General features: G+C 39.7%; 1 protein-coding gene across 7 annotated transcripts in view; it reads right to left on the bottom strand.

Annotated features, from left to right (window-relative positions):
- The window catches only part of Cadps (Ca++-dependent secretion activator), a 451,304-nt gene that overhangs the window by 319,408 nt on the left and 105,007 nt on the right, over positions 1–26,889 (bottom strand). For all 7 annotated transcript variants that reach the window (XM_013010381.1, XM_013010385.1, XM_013010383.1 and 4 more), the window contains exons 2-3: positions 25,066–25,179; positions 14,938–15,270 (exon numbers count right to left, since the gene is read on the bottom strand). In XM_013010381.1, the coding sequence (XP_012865835.1) occupies positions 14,938–15,270; positions 25,066–25,179 (447 nt within the window). The remainder of the gene's footprint in view (positions 1–14,937; positions 15,271–25,065; positions 25,180–26,889) is intronic.

Raw genomic sequence — 26,889 nt, 5'->3', positions numbered from 1 at the left:
TGTCTATTGGTCATTCTTACTTCTTATGAGAAGTCCCTCTTTAAGTCTTTGGTCCATTTATTAAGTGGGTTGTTGTTTTGTGAGGGTTTATTGAAGGGTGGTTAATTTTTTGAGCTATAAGATATTAAGCCCTTGTCTGATGCGTAGTCGGTAAAAAAATCTTCTTCCGTTCTGTGATCTATTTATCTTGCTAGCAACGTCCTTTGCCAGACAGAAACTTTTCAGTTTGATGTAATCCCATATATCCAGTCTTTCTTTGATTTGTTGTGATTCTGGATCATTACATTACTTAGGAAGATATGATCTGTACCTAGGAGCTATAGTCTTTACCCTATCCCTTTCTGTAATACTTTCATGGTATTTAGCCCTATAATGAGGTCTTTGATCCATTTAGAATTGATTCTGGTGCAGGGTGATACGTAAGAGTCTAGTTTCAGTTTTCTGCATGTGGATATCCAATTTTGCCAGCATCATTTGTTGAAGAGGCTGTCTTCCTTCCAACCTGTGTTTTTTGGTTCCTTATTAAAGATTAGGTGGCTATAGGTCTGTGGGTTTCATTTCTGGGTCTTCCATTCTGTTCCACTGGTTCTCAGGCCTATTCTTGTGTCAGTACCAAGTTGTTTTTATTTCTATGGCCTTGTAATAGAGTTTGAAGTTTGGTATTGATATTCCTCCAACACTATTCTTCCTGCTTAGGACTGTTTTTGCTATTCAGGGTCTTTGGTTATCCATATGAATTTTTGGATTGTTTTCTCTTTTTCTTTGAAGAATGCTGTTGGGATTTTGATGGGCATTGTACTGAATCTGCAAATAGTTTTGGGTAATATTGCCATTTCACAATGTTAATTCTTCCAATCCAAGAGCATGGACGTTTTTTCCATTTCCTTAGACCTGCTTTCTTTTTCCAGATTTTTAAAGTTTTCACACTAGAGGTCCTTCACATGTTTGGTTAATTCCTAGGTATTTTATGTTTTTTTGAGGCTACTACAATGGAGTTACTTTCCTAATTTCAATCTTGTTCTTTTCATTGTTGGCATACAGAAAAGTTACTGATTTTTGTGGGTTGATTTTTATATCCTGCTACTTAGCCAAAGTATTGGGTCAGCTTAAGTAACTTGGGTGAGGAATCTATACAGTTCTTTGAATACAGGATCATGTCATCAGCAAAGAGGGATTGTTTTACTTCTTTTTCCCGTATTTAGATCCCTCTTTATGTTTTTGTCTTGCCTTATTGTTCTTAACAGGAATTCCAGTATATATTGAATAGGGGTAGAGAGATTGGGCATACTTGTCTCCTTCCTGTTTTTTAGAGTAAATGGTTTTAGATTTTTAACATTAAGTACAATGCCTTATATATAGACTTTATTATATTCAAGAATGTTCCATGGATTCCTAGCTTGAACAGAGCTTATATCATAAAGGAGTGCTGGATCTTGTAAAATGCTTTTTCTGCATGCATCGAGATGACCGTGTGGTTCTTGTCTTTGCTCCTGTTGATGTGTTGAAATATATTTAGTGACTAACATATATTGAATCGGGTCTGCATCCCTGGAATAAATCTTGCTCGGTCATACTGTATGATTTTTTTGGTTAGTTGTTGAATTTGGTTGGCCAGAATTTTATTGCACAGTTTTCAAACAATGTTCATCGAAGAGATAGGTTACAGTTCTCTTTCTCTTCAGATTGGTCCCTATCTGGTTTTGGGATGAGTGTTATGCTGGCTTCTTTCCTTTTCTGTTTAATTGAAGAATCTGAGAAGTAGTGGTGAGAGCATTCCTTTGAAAGCATTATAGAATTCTAGCCATACCATTTTTTTTCTTTTGCCGGTCCTAGGGCTTGAACTCAGGCTATGGGCACCATTGCCAAACCTCTTTGTGCTCTAGGCTAGCACTCTACCAGTTAAGCCAGAATGTAACTTCTGTCCTTTTCTGAGTAGTTTATTGGTGATAAGAGTTGAACGGACTTTCCTGGCCTATTGGCTTTGAACTGCAATCCTCAGAGCTCAGCCTCCTAAGTAGCTATGATTACAGGCATGAGCCATGGGTACCTAGCTAGCCATGTCATTTTTAATGGGCACATATCTATAAGTTTTCTATGTCAAGAGATGGAATGTGTTTCACTTTTTTAAAGTTTTCCCTCCACCAGTGTTTGAACTCAGGGTCTTGCCCCTACTCAGTTCATTTGCACTTCTGCTACTCTATCACTTAATCCATTCTTCCAGCCTCATCTTTTGCTACTGAGTTTTGGCGACAAAAACTCATAGACTTTTCTGCCTGGGCTGACTTTCTCTCAATTTCAGCTTCCCAAGTACCTAGGACTACAGGCATGAGATGTTGGCATCCAATTGTTCTTCCTGTTCTCAAATCTTTTTTATTTTTACTTTTGAAATTGTGAAAATACCATACAGAGGGGTTACAATTACATGGGCAAGGTAATGAGTATATTTCTTATCAAGCATTGTTGCCTCCTCCTTTGTTTCCCCTTCCTATCCCTTCCCATCTCACCCCTCCCCCACCCTCTCTCCCCGCAACCCCCCCTACCCCGCCAAAGTTGTAAAGTTCGTTTTTCAACATTAACGATTTGTACATCTCATTGTTGCAATGGGTCCACCTGTATCCCTATTTAAACTATTTGTTTTTTCCCTTTCCCTTCCCCAATTTTTCCCACCTCAAATACAGTGAACGCAGGCGTTATACCATGGGGGAGGGACATACAAAGTAACAAAGAAATCATCTTATAAATATGTTAGAAACAATTGCATGAAAGAAAAAAAAGATTTGAATACTTATCTTGGGGTTCATTTCACCTAACATCAACTTATCTGACCTTTTCTGCTTGTTGCAGACATATTGCAAATAAGGGAAACCATGGGACCTATGTTTCTTTGGGCCTGGCTTACTTCACTTAATATAATTTTTTCCAAGTCTTTCCATTTCCTAACAAATGGGGCAATGTCATTCTTTCTGATGGAGGCATAGAATTCCATTGTGTATATATACCCCATTTTCTCACATCTTTAAATTTCATACTTACTCTTGGATAATCAGAAAAACATTAACCTTAAGTTTCCAAATCTTTATCTCATCCTACTTGTCTTTTCCTTCTATCCATAGAAGACCTTCTAGTATAAGAATATCGATACAGGTGGACCAATTGCAACAATGAGATGTACAAGACATTATGTCCAAAAATGAACTTTACTACTTTGGCGGGGGTGAGGGGTGGGGAGGGGTGGGGAGAGTGGAGATGGGGGTGGAGATGGGAGGGCAGGGATGGTAAGGGGAAACAAAGGAGGAAGCAACAATGCTTGATAAGAAATGTACTCATTACCTTGTCCATGTAACCCCTCTGTACGGTATTTTCACAATAGAAAAAAAACTTATTAATTAAAAAAAAAAGAATATCAGCATTGAGGCCAGGAAGTACATCAGTGTAATTCAGAAAAGTGAACAACTCAGGTTGAATACAAAGAACACAAGAAGCAAAGGACCAAAATTCTGGCCAAAGTTGCCAGAGCAAGAAGAAGTTGGTGGCTGACACCAGAAATGCACTTATAGTCACACTTCTACCTTAATAGCAGCCTAGTATTCATAAAATTCCATTTGTATTCACCAGCTATTGCTACAAACATTTCCAATAACAACTGCTCTAATTCAATGACTTACTTGAGGTTATGTTTGTTATCACATGTTGATCATCATTATGTTTTACTGATCTAGATGAGGCAGGGATATAAGCTATAGATTGTGATCTGGGTGGCACCTGGTTTCATGCTGGGAACTTTGTGAGGTTTGTTTTATGCGTATTCTGCTTAAGACTCAGGCTAGAAAGATGAATCATACTTGGGGAGTGATCTTCTCTCAGAAGACTACCAAAGCGCAATGGCAGCAAGACATTTCCAGTCCTCTGATAATTAAAACCCCTTGATAAAGCAAGTGTGATGATAAATAAATGTCAAGGGGTGGAGAAGTCTACTCCGTGTCTTGCTATGGCAAGAAGTTCCATATTAATTCGTAGGAATAATACTTGAGATCAATTATTGAACCAGTAACAACATAGGGTACAATTTCTCCTCTATTCTTATTTATTGATGAAGACATCTCCAATAATCTTCCTTCATTCAACCTAAACTACAGTTTTCTCTTATTCAAACCCAACTTATCAAGTATCTCCTCTGCTGAATGTTCTGTGGTCAATAGAACCCCACTGCTACATGATCTCCAAACTTTAGACCATTGTGCTAACACCTGTACTACCCCCATCTCCATTGCCCACAGCCACTACAACCTACCCAGACTACTACTTATTGAGTTGCTATGCCATGCCAGGCTCGTTACATCCCTCACTTCAACCTAGAAGATAGTATTAACTCTATTTGCAGAGAAGTTGACTAACTGGCTGAAGATTACATAGATAATAAGTAGTAGGGCCTCAAGGGACCACTAGGGAATAGTTAAATAATATGTTTCATACATTGTACTATCAATAATTTTGCTTCAAACTGGATTACATATCTTCTGAAGGCAGGAATCGTGTATTACATTTCTTCAGATTTATCACCGGCAGATGCGTAATTGTTTGGTTTCAAGAGTTAATTCCAGAGAATCAGCCAAACCCTATACACCATTACTCATCATAATGGAATCTTCCTCAGGCATGGGAATTCAATTAATTAATGAGATCTAATAATAACTAGCGCCAATCACTTTGTTAGTTGGGTTCTGCTATTATGCATGCTTTTATATTTAAAAAAGTTAATTTTCAGAGTCTAATGGATTGACTCATCATCACATAGTAAGCAGTAGAATCAGAATATGAACTCAAATCTTTGTAACTTTAGTGTCCTGATTTTAAAAAAAAATTTAAAACAATACATAGTAATTGTAAGGGAATACTAATATAAACACACACACACACACACACACACACACAGTGTATTATCAACCCAGGGTAATTAGAACTTCCATCTCATTATATTTCTTTATGCATCCTAAATGTGTGTGTGTGTGTGTGTTTATGTGTACTAAGACTTGAACTCAGGGCCTTGTACTCCCACTTAACTTCTTCTCTCAAAGTTGGCAATCCACCACTCAAGCTATACATTTCCTTCTGGCTTTTTGCTAGTTAATTGGCAATAAGAATCTCAGGGATATGTCTGCCTGGGGTTGGTTTTGAACTGGGATCCTCAAATCTCATCTTACTGAGTAACTAGGATTGCTCTAGGTGTGAGCTGTCAATGCCTAGAATCCTAATTTTTAAAACACCTATATTTGATATTTACTTTTCAGATGTTTCTAGGGCTAAATTATAACTATGGAAGTTTTAGTTGTCAAAGTCCAGAAAAGTTATCAACCTTTAATAAGCCAGTAAGCACAGAGTCTTGGCTAAAATGGTAATTATGAAAAAAAATGATGATGGTTTCTATTTTTAAAAATGCTTATGTGCAAAGCACCGCACTAAATGATTTATTTATTACCTTAGCTTAGCATGATAATAAATACAGTGAGACACTTTGGGCTATTATTCCCATTCTACCTCAGAATTTCACTATGTTTAGAGTGAAAGACTTACAGAAGATTTATAGTTGTAAAGAGGGTCTATCATGTTTAGTCTGTTCAGATCCTGACATCACATTCTTGGCACAATGACTCTGTCTTCACTCTCAAGATGATAAGCAACCACATTTTCCACTGCTCTTAGACTGAGTAGGCTGAAGTTTATAGCTTAGTTGTTAAACCTAACATTTTATATCTGTAGGTTAATTTTCTGGAAAGTAATTCTTGCTGTTATTATGCAGTAATTATTTAATTCAAGAATTAACAAGCTATACTCTTGAGGCAAATCTCCCAGGTGCCACTTTTTGTAAATAAAGTTTTACTAGAACATAGCCATGATTATACCTTAGCTTACGACTGCTTTCACTGCAATGGTAGAATTAAGTATCTGGACGAATATTACAGGTCTACAAGACCTACAGTATTTGCCTAGTCTCGTGTTAATTCATTCCTTAAAATCAACATAACTGGAATTTTTATGTTTGCTTTAGAGGATATTTTTGTATCAGAGAAAAAATTTAATTCTATGGGCTCAACTAGGAAAGTGTTGACATAAACTAGCAAGTAGACATTTTTTCAGGTTATTTAGTTGGAAGGAACACACAAGACAAGAATGGCAAACATTTCTTGTGCTCCAGACATCCTCTGAACATTAGTATGTTTTTCTAAGTGTGATTTAAAAAATTAAATCAAGAAACACTCATATTGGTATGATACAATATAAGTAAGTAGAGCAAACATAAACCACACCAGTCATAATTGCCCAGACACCTCCACAACGTCCACAAGCTAGGCATTAGTGGTTCATGCCTTACTATTCAAGGGTCTAAGATCAAGGTTCAAAGCCAAGCAAGGCAAGAAAGTCCAAGAAACTCTTATCTCCAATTAACTAGCAAAAAGCTAGAAGTAAAGGTATGGCTCAAATGGCAAATCTTAAGAAAATAAACTAAGAGACAGTTCCCAGGCCTTACCAAGTCCCATATAGGCACAAAAACAAGGAAAGTAAAAGCTCCCAAACAGCAATAACAACAAAATCATTCTCTATGTATGGAAAAGATATATTATTATTTTCAGCAACTGAGTTTAAGAGCTTGTTTTGAATCCATGAGTTTAAATCTATCCATCAATGCTAGTTTTACATCTATGAGTTCAAATCCAAGCTCTTCCACTTACTGGCTGTTTGATCTTGGAAAAAATTTTTTTATAACTTTCCTATTTTCTATTTAGCCTTGTTATTAAAATTTACCTATTTTTCCATATATCTATGTCTATTTATCTACCTACCTAGCTTAGTGGTTAGTACATAGTAAATGTTTTATATTCTGTAGATATTATTACTGTTCAAATAAAAACTAAACCAGTCTCCTTCGAACAAACACATCTAGGACAACTATAAAGTAGCAAACATGTGCAACTGAGCTCTTAGCTTCCTTGTCACTACCTCTGTTGGAGGTTGAGAAAAAAAAGCAAGCTATATAATAAAGAAACTCCTAAAAGATTTAGTACAACAGACTAGCTTCCTAGAACACAGGTAGAGCAAAAGCACAACTTGTTTAGCACAGGTTGTAAGGCCTCTACTGACCGAGGCCACTGTAAGACCGAGAGAATTATTCACTATTTAGGAAATACAGGATCTAATGTATTCTATTCATGGCTTCAGAAAGGAATAAAACAACAAAAATGAGTATCAACCAGACTTAATCATGATGCTACACTCCATTGCTCAAGCTTCTATGAATCCTAGACCTCAGTCCTTAGGGAAGTAGCAACGAAATTTAAATCACCATGGAGAGGAGTCTGGGTTGGTGAGCTGCTTTAGCAGGCAGGTAAAATATTTCTATTTGTGAGGCTGTGATAGATGCTTTGTAATAGGTTTCATCACCCAGCAAAAAGTAGAAAATATGATTCCTGTATGTCTTTTTCTCTGGAAGTTTACCTCTTTAATGCCTCTGACTTCAGTTGTATGGTTCAGTGCTTTTAAACAAGCATAGTTCTGATTCGACTTTGGCAACAGAGGGAAGGGATTGCTGAAATGCCACTTAGCAGTTCTGCAGGCTGAGAGACAATGCTCCTCACATCCATTGCCAGCAACAATGGAAATAACAGCAGATGAATGTGTTCTAGAAATCAGTGAGAGAGAAGTAGGAGAAATCACGACCAGGTCCATCAGAAATCAGGGCTCTGATCCCGGGCTATCTATTTCATCGATGCATTTAATTTTGTCTTTATTAACTAAGTAGGACATGTTCATGTAGTACAAACATTTCAATCTCTTGTACAGTCCAAGAATGCTGAAATTGAAGGCACATCTAAACTGGGTTGTCTATCAAATACCTAATGCCCATAAGGGGCAGTACATGACCTTAGAAAGCCAAGATTGGATTTCTTAGGGGCAATGTTAAGACAAGAGTGAATGTCTGTCTTTCTTTTGTCAACCATGTGGTGGGAGAGACAGGTTAAGTATGACCAGAGGGAAAGTCTACACCTAGAAAAATGTTTGACCCTCCAGTAATAGCGCATTTTAAAATAGCACTGGCAGGCGGATGGCGGTCACAGGCTGACAGGCCTGTTCCACTGCTGTATTTTGCCTACCCAGAAAAATGTACCCAAGTACACTTCTGTGCACCATGTGGACATTTAAACCCATGAGGTCATCAATAACTTGGCCTCTGCACTTACTGATTGAATCAGTAGTGTGAATTGGGCATCTACTTTGTGCCAGACATCGTATTAAGTGTTGACCATGCATTGGGAACTGTAAGGGACATGGCTGTTGTGCTTGAAGAACTAGTCTAAAACATGCATAGTGACAAAATAAATACGCAAGTTAATTTCTAGTTGTAGAAAAAGTCTTATAATGGTAGTAATATGTATTAACAAGTCTCTATTTTGGGAAAAACAAATGTAACCTTAAAAAATTATGTTTAAATTGATACTTGTATATGTCTAGGACAAGCAGAAAAGATGAAAAGCTATGTACATATGACCACATAAGATGACGCTAAGGGAAATGAACCCCAAATTAGGGACACAACAGATTTTATCTTTGTTGCTATATATATATATATATATATATATATATATATATATATATATATATATATAAAGATTCTATACAGAGGGGTTGCAGTTACTGTTGCTGTTGTTTTTAATGTACTTACAATGTACTATGTGATTTTTTTCTTTTGTGTATTCTTCCCCCATGGTATAACCCGTTTTCACTGTATTTGATTCCAGTGCCCTGCATTTCCCTGATTTGGGAAGAGGAAGGGAAATAACAAAATGCTGAAACAAAGATACAGGTTGACCCATTGTAACAATGAGATGTACAAGATAGTACATTGAAAACAAACTTTGCAACTTGGGTGGGAGGAGGGAGGAGTTGGGAAGGTGGGTGGGAAGAGATAGTAGGAGAAAATCAAAGGAGGGGGTAACAATGCTCAATAGAAAATGCCCTCATTACCTTATTCATGTAACTATAACCCCTCGGTGCAGTATTTTTATAATAAAAATATTAAAAAAATAAAAAGACAGTAAATAATCTTGCATTAATAAAAAATTGATTAATTAATAAAACAATTGACACTAGGAGGGACCAGCTGTGTGGGAGAGGGGCAGGTAATATTTGGGTGACCAATAAGGGTCATGGTCCTTTGGTTGAATATGAGAAGAACCAAGGCTTCTAATCAATAGCCTATAACAAGAATGATTCAGCCAATGTAAAGGTCTTAATCACTTGATTTAAAATTTATCCACAAGGAACTATCCTAAAGACCTGATTAAATCAGGAGATCCTTTCAAAAGGGATTCCAGAAATCAGAGATCAGAAATTCAACAGTTTTCCCTCTTGTTGCAGGATCTGAAGAATTCAGAGGTTGCGAGTAGAAGAGCCATGTGAACAAAGGAGGTGGGAAAGGGATGCTTCTCTGCTGAGCCTTCAACAGTCTTCATTCCAGCCTATGAGACCTGGAGCTCTGACAGGGCCTTGCTAAGTCATACTCTGGCTTCTTACCAAGGAAAACTATGGAATTTAATCATCAGAAATAATGAATATTCTTTTCTTCTTTTTTTTTTTTTGGTCCGTTGTGGGGCTTGAGGTCTGGGAGCAATTTAGCTCAAGGCTAGCACTCTACCACTTACGCTACAGCGCCACTTCCTGAATATTCTTTTGAACCACAAAATTTGTTGTGATTTGTTACTCAGCAATGCAACAAAAATAGATGCAATCCTTCACTGCAGGACAATACTTAGGGTAATGATGGACTATTCAAGACAAAGATGGCTTAGGTATTGTCTCAAGCTTATTACCTACGATATCTAGTATATAGCAGAAGCTTAAAATGTATGTTGAATGAATAGCAAAAGCATGTTTCTAAGTTAAAAGTTTAATACTAGGCTGACATGACCACTGCTCCACTCCCAGATTTCACAGCATTTCTTTAACAGTTATCTATTTGAAGATTATTAGATTAAAAGAATCCTTGTCATTGTTACTGGGACCAAAAGAAATAACTAAGAAATAACTGTATGGTCCATGAAACAAATTTTCAGCCAACATATCTTCTGGGAACTTGTGACCCAGGAAAATGCTCTGTGGTTATACAGAGATTAAGGGCTCTATAATGAGGTAAGATACAACCCAGCAATCTGGGTCATAGCTGAAAGCTTGATAATTTGAGGTTTCTCTTCAGAGTCTAAAAAACTACATGAAAAGCTGCCAAGTGCTAATCAAGTCCAAGGCAGACAGTAATAAGATAACCACATCATCAAAGACCACACTAATGATGGTTTATGGGAAAGGAAAGGAAATGATGAAGAGGTTACCAGTTCAGTTGTGGAGAACTCAAGATGGAAAATTTTTGCAAAGGTGTTTATGGATGGGGAAATCATCTTTCTCATATCTTCTAAACTTATCTGAGGAAATATCCAGACATTCTGGGAGAATAAATGTAAATAACACTGTCTCCTGAGAGTACAGACAGGCATGGTCTTTCTGCTGCCCATCAGGCATAAAATGAAGGCTGTGGGGGGCAGGGGCAGGCTGTGGATGGTGCCAAGCACTGTGATGTGACCAGTGTAGTACACCCAGAAACGGAGAGGGCATTGTTCAAAGAGTAGAACTGAAACACAAGGAAACAACTTCATAATCCAAGGAAACAACTTCATAATCCATATCCCTTCAATATTTGCTGTGTTGCTTTACTTACAAGAGTTTATTTTGCATTTAAAATATGTGACAGTATGCTTCCCTCTCCCCCCACAAGGTGCTTTTCAAATGAAACATTTATCTATATCTATCTGACATCTATCTATCTATCTATCTATCTATCTATCTATCTATCTATCTATCTATCTATCTATCTATCTATCTATCTGGTACTGAGGATTGAACTCAGGAGCTTATGCTTGCTAGGAAGCACTGTACCACTTGAACAGCACCCCAGTACTCCCTACATTTCAGAATTAGGGAATTAATAATAACTTATTGTTGATCAGAAAGGGAAGGAAGTAGCAAACAGTTCATATAACTGGGCACTAAATCAAATCAGAGGGAAAGGAGAGAATAATGAGTGAAAATCCTTGAATTGCATTCCATCTACCTATGAAAACAATATGAAACACACTATAAACTTAAAAGGGAGGATGGAGATAAGAAAAAGTAATAAAGTAGACTTTGTATGCATGGATACAAATATCACAGTGAAACCCCTTTGTACAATTTAATACATGCTGATAAAAAGGGTTGCAAAAAGATGGAAACACATTTGGAAGGAAGGGAAGGGAGGTGCATCTTATGAAATGCCTGTCAATAGCACATCCTTATTTCTCATCCGCAGTAGCTTTGCAGTTCATGAAGATGGGCAGCAGGGCTGTCTGAGTCTTATTCTCAGATGAAATACTGCATTTCAGTAGCACCTTGTACCAGACTCAGGTGGCTCACGCCTATAATCCTAGTTACTTAGGAGGCTGAGATGAGAGGATTGTGATTCAAAGCCAGCCTAAGCAGGAAAAACTCTGAGATTCTTATTTCCAATTATCCAGCAAAAAGCTGGGAGTGTAGGGTATGACTCAAGTTGTGGAGTGTTAGCTGTGAGCAAGAAACTAAGGGGCAGTGCCAAGGTCCTGAGTTCAAACTCTAGTACTGACACACATGCACACATACGCACATGCACACACACACTACCTTGCTTCCACCCCCCCCACACACACCTTTGGTTTAGAATTCAATGGAAATAAACCAGCTACATAATAAACTGTTTTCCTCCGAAGTAAACAACACCAATTTCCTAACGAGTGGCCAATTACTTTACATTTGGACACAATGCAATGTATGAGCAACTCATTCTGGAAGGATCAAGCCTTGCACTCTCAAATGAACAAAACAGACCAAGAAAAAAATCCCATGAGTAAATAGTAAGATATTCATCAAAACCTCTTGCTTTTTTTTCTTATGTTTTGATGGACAGGATTCACATATAGCAGATAACTGGTATGTATCTGATGTAATCACTGTTTGATAAATGCCATTTTTCATTTGAGGCAACAATCGCAGGCCCGGGCAGATGCTGAGAGAGAGAGCGATGATGATGAGAACTTTCAGAAAGCAGCAGCAGAAATCAGATTACAGCCTCCTAGGATGTGATCTGCATAAAACGAAAATATTGTGCACACTTTTGGCTTCAGAGGCATGAAGGGATTGCTTTATCTAGTGAGGTGAAGAGAGCACAGAAAACACAAAATTAAACAAGGGACAGTTTAAGCAGGTTGAGGATGGAAGCCATACAATTTCATTTTCATATCTTTTTTCTGATGAGTTAATAGAGTTTTGCAGAGTTGAATGGAGTCTGTGAAACCCAGGAGTAACCTGTAATTTCTGACACCTAGATTACAGGAGGAAAGAGAAGCAGAATTTTTCTCAGCATGTCCCTCTACAGCCTGCCAATAAAAGAAGGGGTGGGTGATAGATGACATCCATGCTTTTGCTTGCGGGCTATGAAAACTTCACAGGAAAGCTGCTGTGGTCAGTGCGGAACCATCTTTGGGAATAACCCCAGAGACCATCCAACCCATAGTTCATCAGAGCACTGACTTCTGCTCCCCCAACCCTCTGCCTGCTCCCAGCACAGCACTGGTAGTGTGAAATGATTGAAGAGGGTAACTGATGAAAAATGTCTATTTTCATACTTCTGTTGATTTTTCTCCTTTCCTTCTCCTCTCCTCTCCATTTGGAAGTACTGAGAATTGAATTCAGGGCCTCATGCTTGCTAAGCAAGGGCTCTGAGCTATCACTTGATCCACTGTCCTATTCTTCTGTCTCCCTTCCCCTAATCCTATCATTTTCATTTTGTTTCTGAAGGTATTTTTTTGCCCAGAGTGGTCTCAAACTTCTCATCCTTCCCAAATGTCTGGGATTACAGGTCTGAACTACCATGCCTGACTGTGTTTCAATTTAATGTGTCTCCCCTGGCCTCAAGAAAAAGTAGTACATCAAAACTCTGATTTCATATACATTACTTCTTATAAGAAAGATGGGTTTCCAAAGTGATTTGGGACTTGGCATAATAAGAAATATTAACCAAAAGTAACAAGATCAAGCTGGGCGCCAATGGTTTACACCTCTAATCCTAGCTATTCAGGAGGCTGAGGTCTGAGGATGACAGTTCAAAGCAAACCCAGCTAGGAAAGTCTGTAAGACTCTTATTTCCCATTAACCACCAGAAAACTGGACATGATGCTGTGGCTCAAAATGGTAGAGTGCTAGCCTTGAGTGAAAGAGCTCAGGGACAGCACCCATGCCCTGAGTTCAAGCCCCATGACTAAACAACAACCACAAATAGCTAGATCCCAGAAATGGTAACAATTGTAAAGGTAAGATACTAATTGCTAAAGTTTAAGAAACAATTGACAAGATAATTTTTTCCTTATCCTTTTGTTTCTAATTTGGAATAGCACAAATAATAATCATAAAATTAATTATTATGCTACCTATAATTAAAGATAAGCACAACAAATATTTTAGGTTTTGCCCACCTACTGCTTTCTCCATCATGCCTTTCCCACCCATCAAAAACAGGACTATGCTTATCTGTTTTATAAGTTATATTTTCCACAAAGCAATATGTAATGAAATCTTGCAGTTTGCCAACTTTCTTCTTCCTCAATCTTATGGAAGTCTTCTACCACATGACTCAATCAATATTTAATTATAACTGCAAGCTGATGTAGGGAGGTTAACCAGATCCCAAGGCCACAAAGCCAGTTAGAGGTCATGCTAGAATTTTCTTAGATCTATCTGACCCAAGCAAAGAACAACTCATAACTAACTCATAGTAAACTGAAGTGTCTTAATCTGCCTTCAGCGGGGAGTTGGCCTAGGAACCTAGAGCTCATCTGTTTCTCTAACAGTTTTTGGAAGGATATAGGCAATAACGTTACCAGGAAGGGAAATCCTTGTTTAAAATGTAGAGGGATGGTCTCCTAGGGATAGGACTGAGAACCTGCATCTACAAAATGCTCCTCGCTGACACTCACTAAAAATTTTCAGTCTTACAAAGCAGATAAAACAGATGTTTGCTGGGTGAATGGTAAGATTATACAGGAAGTCAAGTTCAAGATCACACAGGAGCCCTATTCTACCATTCAGGGAAATTCAGGCCCGTCTAGGGGGGACACTTGCAGAGCCTGAGTTTGTCCTCTCCAGCATAGTTGGATAGTCATCACATGGCTCACAGGGCTATGAAGACACTCAGGCCTGCACAGGCTTTTTTATTATAAATAATCACGCTGGATGACCAGGTGTCACCTCAGCTGAAGAAGGACAAACTTCCCAACTGATACATACCACTTATTTTTTGTAATTGTTACTGTGGGTTCTGGGATTGATTGGACTCAGGATCTCAAGCTTGCTCAGTTTGCTTGGTCATGGCTGGTGTGCCATCCAGTCTGGCTTTTTGTTGGTTAACTGGAGATGGAATCTCTCAGACGTGTTTGCCTGGGCAGGTGCAAAACAACAATCCTCCAGATCTTAGTCTCTTGAGTAGCTCAAAGGCTATAAGCTACCAGCAGACAGCTCAGCTGGTAGCTATAGGCATGAGTTACCAGTGTCTATAAATACTACCTACATTAAGGCAGATGATTCCTTTAAACATAAATCATTACTTGGACTTTTAGCATTTTGACACAAGGAAGCTTGGCCTTACTCAGTGGGCTGACTTGCCTCTTAAGCACAACAAGCTTAGTCATCAAGATTATGATCCACTTTTAACCAAATACTGTCATTGAATATGATTTTTAACATATTCTAATGAACAAAGTGGTCCACAAAAGCTGTAACTCGATTTTGCTGACCCATAGCCCTGAGCCCAGAGGAGGGAGTTCTTACCTGACAGGCATTGTACAAGAGCTGATGTTCGAACTTTTTGATCCCAAGAATGTTCTGGAACATCTCGTAGAGTTGCTCTTTGCTCAGAATTAGCTCAGAGGCTGCGCTGGCTGTCATCCGGGCCTGCTGCTTCCTGGGGTCCTCTTCCCCACGGTAGATGGCATCAAACTTGGCCATCCAGGAGCTCAGCACGGTCTCCTTGCTCAGGCCATCAATCTCGGGCAAGCTGCGTACCCTCTTCTCAATGTGCTTCTTGAAGACCTCGCGTGAGTCATTGGCCGAACAGCCCCCACTCTGCACCATGCGGGCCACACGGTCACTCTTCAAGAACACCTGAGCAAGAAGCGGGAGGAGAAAGTCGGAGTCAGCCACGCACAGGGTGCCAGTTTGGTTTCTTGGGTTATATCCTGGGTCTCACATAGAAGACACCAGTGTGGGTCTGTTCCCACCCACCTGCTGTCCACGAGAACTCAGACAAGACATACACTTTGTTTGTGTCCAAATCTATAAAACATGAGTAACAATAGACTAGAAGTTAGTTCCCCCTTGGCTGAAGGGGGATATACCCCAAGACCCACAGTGGCTACATACACCTAAACTGCAGATTCCTCTGAACTCTATATAGGCAATGTTCTTTCCTATGCATGTACTAAAGTTTAATTTAGAAATTGGGCCTGGTAAGGGATTATCAACAACACCAGTAATAAAAAGAGAACTCCTAAAACAATGCACTATAAAACCATGGTTTAAAACATGTGAACTCTTTTGCTGTGGCATTTTCCATGTTTCAGACTGCCTTTGACTCCAAGTAAATGAAACTGGAGAAAATGAAACTACAGAGGAGGAAAAGCCCCTGTATTTGCCAGGCGATTGCGAGGACTGGATGAGCCAAAGGTATCCTGAAAGGCAAGCCGGTGACTCTGGGCTCAGTCTTAGGTTTTTTTTCTCACATACTGGCTTTGTGAATACTGGTAATCTAACTTCTTTGACTTTAGTGTTCTCTAAAAAAATTGAGTAATAGTACCCCCTATGTAGATTTTAAAATGAACATTCAATGAGTTATTGTGTGAAAAACATTTAGTTCTTGGCCCATAAAACACCATATAGTTGATGTTGTTATTGCTGAAGATTGTTAAGATGATTATTACTATTATTATGTAAAGTACTTGACATGATGTCTAGCACACAGAACTTCAGTGCTAACCAGTATTGGCCTCACATCTTTTTTCTACATGGATCCTTATCATACTTAGAATTAAACATATGAGGTGAATGTGTTTAATTATTTCCTTTCCTGAAATGTAAACTCTCAAGGGTAAGGACTGTTTCTTGTTCCCCATATTTCTTCAGTACCACATGGCACTCTACACGTGAGTTCACAATGAGCATGGATGTTATAATCTGATCTACTTTGTAGATGCAAAAATCAAGACTTCAGGGGAGGGAAACCACTTACTCTATCTGAATCTGTATGACCACAAACATACAGTCTTTTTGCTTCAGTCTGGTTCTTTGCTATCCTTTGCTCCCTCCTGATGGAGAATTCTTGGCAGTGGGTGGAACTGTGTGAGTCCTGGGCTACCTTCAAGCGAGAGCATATTCCTTTGTTCCACTGCCCCTGCTCGCAAGCTCACACAGACTACATGGTTCTGGTGTGTAAGACAAGGCAGTGGAGCTGCTGTGTGTTATTCAGAGACAAGGAACAACTGACATTGTTGAGCTAGGTCCTGGCCACACTTCAGAAGGTGCATAAATATCCCTCAGGAGGCAGAGCCATATTCCTGACCCTTCCAGATATGAGAAAATGGCTTTGTTGGCCATTGGGTGGCATTGTTGGGGACCGGCATGGCATTACCTCATTCTTTTCCACAGAGCTTTACCGAGGGTGGAGAGTTATTCAAAAGTTAGCCCTCATTGGTAGGGGACTTCAGGAAATCATTAAAAAAGGAATGCTGAACATTTGTTTCACAGAGTAAGGACATTGGCTTGGTCCCATGCCTGAAAACTGGTGCTCAGTAAAAGTCCCAGGGGGCAGCCCCGCCCTGGGACCCCCCCCCATCAGATCTTAGGGATTTTAATGAGCTAGTACATCTTCATTTGGAACATTTCTCCATCTAACTAATACATTAGGAATCTCAGCGTCTAGCCTAGATTTCAACTAACACACATTCTGAAGCAAATTGAGAAGCCTCTAGAAAGGTCAGGCTGTATCATGTCAGGAGTTGCAAACCATAATTCCACAGCACTTCTATCACCCAGTCATCGAGATAGCCAGAGGTAAGTCACCTTCCTTCACGGAATCCCCAGTTCTCTCTTCTAGCTGCAATGTCCCTAGTTTTGGGTTTTTTTTTTGTTGTTTTGTTTTTTACCATCCATCCTTTGTTAGTGCACCTTCTAAGTGGAACATCCCTCATTAGGTGTCCAGGGAACAATGGAAGGAAAGCACAAATTCAGCCCTTGTGGAATACCACCTACATCATCTTAATCCCGTGCAAAATAATGACACATGAGAACAGATACCATCAAAGGAAGTCTATGCCAGAAACCTATGCCAACATATGTGAGGAAAATCTTCCTGAAGGAAAATACACTTTCGGGATGATATATGAAACGTGGACAGATGACCAGAGAGCAGGGACACATTTCAGAGAAAAGGAGCAATGTGTGTAAAGATCTCCCCACCATCACCCAAGTGTCTGAGGGAACATGGAGACACTAGTGTGGAGTGATGACATAAGATACACAGGAGATAGCCCAGGGCAGGGGTGGAGGCATGAAGCCTGCATTTTAACACCACTGGCAAGCCACAACAGGCTTCAAACTGGAACACTGGCCCACCACTGGATGGCGTCAAAGGAACTGGCAAGGAGAACAGTTGAGCAGTTCTTATAAAAGGACAGATGAGCAGTGGTGGTAGGCTCGATACAAGAATGTTGACTGATTATTTGCAGCTCTAATGAACATCAAAGGTGACTTGGAACCAGTCAATCAACAACAGAATTAGACTTTGCTCCACAGTTGCCTATGCCAGCATTCCACACACATGAGCAAATCCAGGTATAAGGTCCTTTCACTCCATTTACTTCACTCAAAGCCCTTCCTAGATACCATCTGCCATATTATTATCATTATTATTATTATACCAAATGGCAATATCTGAATTTCTCACCCTACTATAATTTCCAGCAAGACAGGGTTGTGAGGGTCTTTTCTGATGTCTTCTTCATGCCTAAGAGAGTGTTGACACTTAGTAAATATTTGTTGAACGACTGCATAAATGATAAAACAAAGAATCTATTGAATAATATGTCCGGTCTGGATGGGACAAGGTGATAAAGGAGATAATGGTATTTCTAGGGTCTCTCAGAACAAACAACTTATGCTAGACTTTCTATAAGACCTAATCACAAAGAGCAAGGAATAAGGATATTGACAGCCTGGCCCCCGTTGGTGTCCATTACTGACCTATGAATCTTGGATACATCACCTGTTTCCCATAGTCCCTAATACACACTTGTAGCTACTCAGTACATATTTGGTGATCCTCGAGAGGTGACCTGAGTAATCCCTTAACTTCTATCAACCTTCCTCCCCTCCGCTGTCCCAGGAGGTGAAGCCACGTGCCTTGTCTGAAGAGGACAAAACTGAAAAGACTTAAAAAGGAAGGGATCCATCAGTGCTATGGAAAGATATGACTTTCAGGTCTCAGAAAGGGAGGTGATGGGTGAGATATCAAGAATGTGGAGGGAGGAGGTTAGGGACTGAGGAGATGTGAAAAATGAAATGCCCAAAGGAGGCAAGACAGCCAGGAGGAGAGAAGGTGGCAGCAGGAAACTAATTTCCCAGGTACATCATCTGTCTTGGTTCTCGGTCTGACAGGAAGCGAGGGGGGATCTGCGTCAGACTTACATAGTCATGAACCCAAACCTAAGTACTGATAGGCTCGTGTGTCCTTAAAGAGCCTTTGGAAATTATTTATGTGAGGAGCTCTATGTGGGTTTTTTAGTTGTTTCTGTGGGGGTTTTGTTGTTGTTTTGTTTTTATGTATGGTGGCTGTGTCTCGAGACTTCAACCTCAGGCACAGTTCTGTGCAAGCACATCCCATAAATCCTCCCCACTCCTCCGCCAACTTCCAGACAGGTCGTAATGAGAGACGGAAGATAAACAAATAAATATGGGGAGCGAAGGGCAGTCAAGCCAGCCACTCGACCTCATTCATCAGTCTTTCCCTCCTTTGCCACAGCTGGGCAGGCTCCAATTACATTACAAACCACACAGGCACACTGGGTCTTGGTGGCCATGCACAAGGGTGGGGGGGGATGGTCCAAGAAAGCAATTTTTTACTTTTGGGGTGGAAAGGTGCCAACCTGCCATCAATGAGTGGCACATAAGTCATCCTGTACTCAGGAGCAGAGACTGGTAACACATCACTTGGGTAAACTGAGCTCTTCTACTTAATAGTTCTGTCACCTGAGCAAAGGACTTAAATCTTCCCTAGATTTTAAATTTCTTGCCTTTAATATGGGGATCATAGCAACCTGAGCTCCTGGAATTTGGGTGAGGATCCAGAGAGATTATGCTTCTAACTAGTCAGCATTTCACCTACAACAGAAGAAATATTAAAATAACTGTTATTTTATTTTATTTATTTTTTGGGGTCCGGTCATGGGCCTGAACTCTGGGCCTGGGAGTTGTCCCTCAGCTCTTCAGCTCAAGGCTAGCGCTCTACCACTTGAGCCACAGCGCCACTTCTGGCTTTTTTCCTTTTTGCTTATGTGGTGCTGGGGAATTGAACCCAGGGCCTCATGCATGCAAGGCAAGCGCTCTACCACTGAGCCACCTTCCCAGCCCAATAACTGTTATTTTAATAGGAAAAAAATGAAAGATTTTTTTCTTTAGCATCAAAGATGGGCTAGCCATGCTGGCACACACATGTAATTCTAACTACTTGGGAAGTTGAGATCAGAAGAATTGGGGTTCAAGGCCAACCCAGAAAAAAAGTTACTAAGGCCTCGTGCCAATCAATAAGGTGAGTGTAGGTGGTGATGCATATCAACTCAGCTGTACAGGAAACATAAATAGAAGGATTATAGTCTAGGCCAGCCAAGACAAAAACACGAGATCCTATTCAAAAAAATCTAAAAGCAAAATTGGCCAGAAGTATAGCTCAAGTAGTAGAGTGCTTACCTAGCAAGTATAAGGCCCTGCATTCAAACCCCAGGATCACCAAAAATATGTTGTTCAAGATATACCACTACACTAGGCCCTTCAGCAGTAAGGGTAAGGTAGGATTGAGGGATAGGCACATGCCCCTAGCCTGAGAAGATTATCAGCAAGAAGACATTCGCTGGCAAAAGTATGTCATATGTACGATTTCTGAAGAGAAAGGAAAATGAAAACAATTGTGTTGAATAAAAGAAATGAAATAATAATATTTGTTGCAATGTCTTAGTCCATAGGAATCAAATATGGATATATTTTTAAAAGCCTGGAGGCAAGGTGCTGGTGGCTCATACCTGTAATCCTAGCTACTCAGGAAGTTGAGATCTGAGTTCAAGGTGGGAAAGTCCTAGAGACTCTTATCTCCACTTAGCCAGCAAAAAGCTGGAAATGGAAGCATGGAACAAGTAGCTCAGTCCCAGCCCTTGGTGGAAAAAGCCAAGCAAGAGCTGGAGTCTGAGATTTCAAGTACCTGGAAACATATACACCAAAATTTGATCGAGTTTGTCTAAATAGAAGGGATTATAAGTAATCCCATCCTTAGCTATTTAAAGATTTTTCTCCATAGATTTACTTGTACAATTGATATATTTTACTTTCACAATGATATGAAACACCTCTCTAAATGGGAAATTTTGTATTTTTCCATTGTCTTAAGACAAGATAAATGTCAATTTCTAAAATAAAATGCACCTTTGGCCTTATAGATTCTCCTTATCAAAAACACAAAGTCTCCTGAGGCAAATATCAGGAGTAGATCTGGGGCTATGCCCTTGAGAAAAAGCAGCTCCCTTTGTCTTTCTATACACTTCCCACTGCTTCTAACTTTTCCCTCCCCGACATTTTTCCAGGCCCCCAAACTAGGAAGTGGACTAAATCAACTTCCATTTGTGTTCTATTATTTCTGTGTAGACCAGGATCTTTCTTTCCTTATAAGATTAATACATTTACAATGGATCTTTCCAGGCTCTCTCTCTCTCTCTCTCTCTCTCTCTCTCTCTCTCTCTCTCTCTCTGTGGCAGATGAAGAAACTGAGGCTTAGATTTGGGCCAGTGTCCCACAGTTAGTGCACAACAGAGTTGGACTCATCTTTCATTCCTCTGACCTTGGCTTCCTCTTTGCCTGGCTTTCCTCAAAATAATAATCCCTTTACAATAGATTACTACTCTTCACCTATGGGGAAATCTGCTTCCAGGTCACTGAGTCATTACAGTAGTTCTGGAATAATTGCTTTATTTTAGAAAAATAGCTGGAATAGCTTGACAGACCTTTTTTGAGATGAACAAAAAAAGGTCTACCACAGAGAATCAGCATAGCACTTTTTGTGCAAGTTTTTACCTGCTAACTATCCTTCCTCTCCTGATGACAGCATCTCAATCTTTCCTCCAAGAACCCTCTCTCCAGAACATAGTTTCATGGGACTGTCAATCACAGGGCCTTGGCCTTCTTCAAACAAGGAGTGGGCTGGGATTTGAGCTTCACCAATTAGAATATCCTTCTGGGGTCTAGGTCTGGAATCAGAGTAAGGTGGTATGGAAATAATGTGTTCGAGTATATGCATACCAATGGCAGGATGCCCATTATCTGTGCCTTCCTATGGATGCTATAATGTGAAGGGCCCTGTGATTGTTAGGTTAGTAAGATATGTTAAGATCTTTCACATTTAGTCAGCTACTAGATTCCTGTAATAAACTGCCCTGACTTCCATATTTTCTGAAGTTTAGCTATTTCCTTTAACAAAACAACAAAGCAACAACCACAGTAGTTTTTGCTGTTGTTATTACTATTGGGACTGAATTTAACCACAGTCAGTTTCTAAAGGAGTCTCTCTGAAATAACGTTCAAAGCAGGTGTGACAGAAATCAACCAAGCCTTTGTTAAAGACTGGCTAAGCCACTTAAATCCTCCCAAACCAAATCAATCATAGCTGCTTCATCGGCTGAAGGCAGATGCCAGCTGTGGCATCCTAAAATAAATTTTTGTAGTCTTCCACCACAATCCACATTCCTATATCCCACTAAATCCCTCCAGATTTCCTCTGAGCAGTATCTGAGATTTGTATGACTTACCCATCCATCTCTTTGCCATGATGCCCAGGCTTGTCTTCGAAGAAGAAACCAAATTAAGCAGGGAGGTATGGAGGTGAGGGTGAGGATGGAGACTTTTGTCTTAAAGTAGCTGAGAACCTGACAGGCCCCACAAGGGGACTGAGGATGTGCAAACAGGAAGAAGTGGCTAGGCCGGCCCTGCCAGCATTCACCCCAGCCCCCAGGCCTCACAGTTAGAGCTGGAGAGATTAAAGGATTAATCTGCAGCCCGCCTGATCCTCTCTGACCATCAGGGCTACCGGGAAAGAACAAAATAAACCTGTACGTTTTTGAGAGTATGGCAAAACTTGATCTCCCCTGTCCCATCCCATCTCCGGGCCCAGGCTACGCCAGCTTCTTGTTAATGATGATCAGCCTAGTTCAGATTTGGTCAAATAGACGCAGATATGGGAAAAGTTGTGTGCCTCCCCATTCCTTTCATTCCTGCAAAGCAACTTTTTATTGCTATGACATGTTGGTGAACCGCTGCCTTAGCAAATCTAAGCCAATGCTCAAAACAGTTCTTCTTATACAGTAATCTCAAAACTTCCTGAGGAAAAAATTAGACTATTTTTTGTGGTTGTTGGGTTACTGCTGTTGGTAAACTGGAACATGAAGGTGAAAGATGATAAGAGTTGGGGGGGGGAGGTAAAAAGAAAGACAGGTTGGGCCAGGCGCTGGTGGCTTACACCTATAATCCTAGCTACTCAGGAGGCTGACATCTGAGGATTATGGTTCAAAGCCAGCCAAGGCAAGAAAGTCTGTGAAACCCTTATCTCCAATAAAACCACCAGAAAACCAGAAGTGGTGCTGTGGCTCAAGTGGTAGAGCACTGGCCTTGAGCTGAAGAGCTGAGGGACAGTGCCCAGGCCCAGGGTTCAAGCCCCATGACCAAAAAAAGAAAAAAAAAGACAGCTTGGGAAGGGAGAGAAAAAAATAAACGTAAGGAGGATATCTTTCTGTTTCATCTGCAGAACATACCTTCTTCCAGAAAAAACAACCCAATTTCTCATCAGGAAGCCATTGGACTTCACTCCAATACTTGTAGGGGCTGAGTCTGAAATCAGACTGTTTCAACTTATCTATGGTGAGCTGCTCAAAAAGTTACCTAGGACTTATGCCAATGCAAGCAAGTCACTGTTCATTGGTGGGTCTTTGCTGGGACTCTTGGAAAACAGCTATTTTGTTTGTTCCTGGGGTTGCTAAACTGGTAGGATGTACCTAGATTTCTCCATGTCCAGGAAATACAGAGAAGGGCACAGCAGAAGGATGGAAGGAAGATGCCAGAATATAGGCATCTCTAGAGACTTTGGATCTAGACCTGACAGAAACCAGGTCAACCCTTGGACTCTAAGTCTTTTTAGGTTGATGCTAGATTAAACTTCGAGTCTGTTGCTAGCAATCCGAACAGTTCTGGTTAAAACAGAGGCTGACAGATGTGCACATGGATCCCTGGGTTTGGTAGAGGAGGAGGTGCTGGTTTCTCCACAGCCCCAGAATAAGAGGGAGAAAGGGAGGCACAATCAGCTTGGAGCTCTGCCAAACCAAGTACTAATCCTGATTCATGGACTTCTGCTTTAAAGGATTAGCCTTCCCCGGAAAAGTGAATCTAAAGACTCTCTAAAGCTTTACTAATGAAGACAGCAGTTAGATCATTAATCCCTCACATTCTTTCCTGTGTTACTCAAATCCTAACATTAAATATTCAGCAATTTCTCAATGTCTGGATTCTCACCAGGCCAAAAGAAGGTTTTTCACATGAACTAGATAGTATAGAGGAAAATATCTGAATCACTATGGATCTTGGAATTTCCAGAGACTCATTAGCATGTTGATAACTATTAATTTTCAAATTTAATTAATAGATAGAAATGACACTTTCTTTTAATTTATGTCATTAGTCAAATGAGCTTCCTAATTAAGATTTGTAATGTACAAATTTATAAACTCCAGTGAATGACACTAAACACGATAAGGGTCTGCCTGTTTTGACAAGGGTTCTCTCATTACTCTCCCACTGGCTTTCAGAATTTGTAAAAGAAACATTGATCTCACTCTCAGGAAGTTTCTATACAAAATCTTAGTTAGATACACTCAAATTCTTCATTGCCAGGTCTCATTATGATTCCAAATCCCCACAAAGTCCAAATGAAAAGTATCATCACGGCAGATAACATAGCAAGATCGAAGGTCATTGGCAATACTGGATGTTATCTGTAAAATTTTAAGATTTAAATTGGGACAAGTATAAGAGTGACCACAGCTTCTAAAATAGCCTCATTTTGAAGTTCCATTAAGGAAACCATATGTCAAAAGAGTATCTGGTCGGAATCAACAAACATAAAAAAGGTTGTTTACTATCAAATGATACTTAGCAAACCAATCAGTAATATTTTCATAAGAGCTAATTGCAACTATGCTCCACTCTACCCATGAAAGAGAGGGTCAACTATGTTAAATGAGAAGGTTAAGTCCCACTGAATCAGGCCTTATTCACCAAGGCATCAATTAACATTGAAATCTATTGATTAGGTCAAGCCAATGGTCAGACCAACCATATGATTATTGAAACAGGGGCATCAACATATTTATTTTGAAATAATTTTCTATCTAATAACTAAAAAACAGTTGAGAAGAAAGGAAGTGATAGAGGGAGGGAAAAAAGAGGAAGAAAGGAAAAAAGTTCGAAAGAAAGACAGGAAGAAGGGAGGGAATAAATCAGTGAAATAATCCCATAGGGCAAAACAAAATTTAATTGTTTTGCCTTATACTTGTTTCACCATTCATCATTCTTCCTGGCATTGCTCTGAAGATGACTCACCTCGTAGTAGCTCTGGACAGCATTCATAAAGGCTTCATCAGCCACAATCTGAGTCTCCCCATTGAGGAAAGCCTGAAACCGGTCCTTGACTGTCTGAAGTTGCTGTTTGCTGATCTGCAAGAAACCAAGAGAGAGGAGAAATGAGGGTATTTTCTCTACAGGGTAGTGGTTATGTTACACTGATGATGCTGGCCCACTGGTGGGTGAGAATTGTCAACAGGCACAATGTTGTGAGCCAGTTATCCTTAAAAAACAACGTAAGTCATAGTTACACCTATTACAGGCAAACATGATGTGTTTGATATATGCAAGTTCCATTGCCCCTTTGGCTATTCCGTCATATTTTAATCGTGTATTTGGGGTCACTTGTATCATTGGTAAAATGGAAATGACACAGAGTGAGATGCCACCTCCCTCCTCCTCCCAGCTCCACATTCCATGATGTCTCACTGGCAACTGGATATCAGCCAAGCTGGGAATACTTACACCATGGAAAATGGCACATGCTACAAAGCATGTTGCACTTCTTTTAACTAAAATAATTTAGAAGACACGGATCTTAAACATTTCCTAGCAAATACTTCAATGTGCAAGTCCCTTTTACTGGTCTGAAATACCTAGTAGTTGGGCAATATCTAGTAGTTTGGTTATATTCAAAGGTGATACCTGCGTACGCGTTACACTTCCAGGAAGTAGTATAAGAAACAGGTTGTATGCAATGCCCTGCTTTATCCATCCCAGCTTTCTTTCCCTCTTAGAAAAACATTCCTGAGAGATTCCTATCTGTTCTCCTGAGCCACCCTTGTCTGGCCACGTCCAAGGACCCTTGAACACGAGTAGCACTAACTTCTGAAACCTTTTCCAACCCCTGGCCTAGGGATAAAGCTTCCTGATATGTGATCTGACCCCTCAATACATATTTTAACCACTTTTTAGCTGAAATGTAATTGGTAAGCTGATCTGTATTTCCTTGATTTCCTTGAACTTAACTTAGTGCCTTATATGTGGTAGGCAGTTAGTTGGTCCTGGCTAAATGAGTAAATGAAGTATATGAAAAATTCGATAGTATTTTTATAGCCTTTAAGCAGTTCTAGTTTACATCAGTTTTTGAATGAAAATGTCAGGTACAACTGGGTTTTGAAAAGGTAACAAATTATATTTCTTGAAGGATTACAATTTGTACAGTGTTACATTTCAAAATTAATAATGGAATGTTGTATTGAGAAGAATTTTTCCAATAGAGAACAACATTCTAGCACCAGTTCTATTAGTCCCTATGTTGTCTGATAGAGCTACTTATATGCTAGGCTGACCAGAGAGTTGAACGTATTTCTGGGATTGGGCTGGACTTAAATAAATTCTAGCTAATCTTTTGTTTTCTGACTTGGGAGACAGTGATCATTCTAATTATTCGCTGCCTCAGGGTAGTTATAGCTATTCAATAACACATTATGAAGTCTTTAAAAATGTGAGTTTCTGACTTACTGTACAGAATGGCAGCTATAGTTAATGATGACATCATGTATTCTTAAAAAAAACAGAAGTGTTCTCACCACAAAAATGTTAAATGGGGTGAGGTTTTATTAATCATCTATTTTAACCATTCTATGATGCACACATGTTTTAAAATATCATGCTATATGCAACTACAATAGAAAATTTTCTCAACAATCAAAATTATGAGTTTCTGTACACATTTAAAGTGCCTTTACTATTGGATTTACCTAAAAAATAAAGTTTCAGGAGACTCAAGATGGTTCTGAGTTTTGACTCAGGAAGCAAAACCAACCAATCAAGCACTAGCAAGCCAACCAACCAACTATC

Source organism: Dipodomys ordii, unplaced genomic scaffold (genome assembly GCF_000151885.1).
Source record: "Dipodomys ordii isolate 6190 unplaced genomic scaffold, Dord_2.0 Scaffold12, whole genome shotgun sequence".
Taxonomy (NCBI): domain Eukaryota; kingdom Metazoa; phylum Chordata; class Mammalia; order Rodentia; family Heteromyidae; genus Dipodomys; species Dipodomys ordii.
Note: the sequence above shows the minus strand (reverse complement) of the source record. Positions and strands in the feature narration are given on the sequence as shown.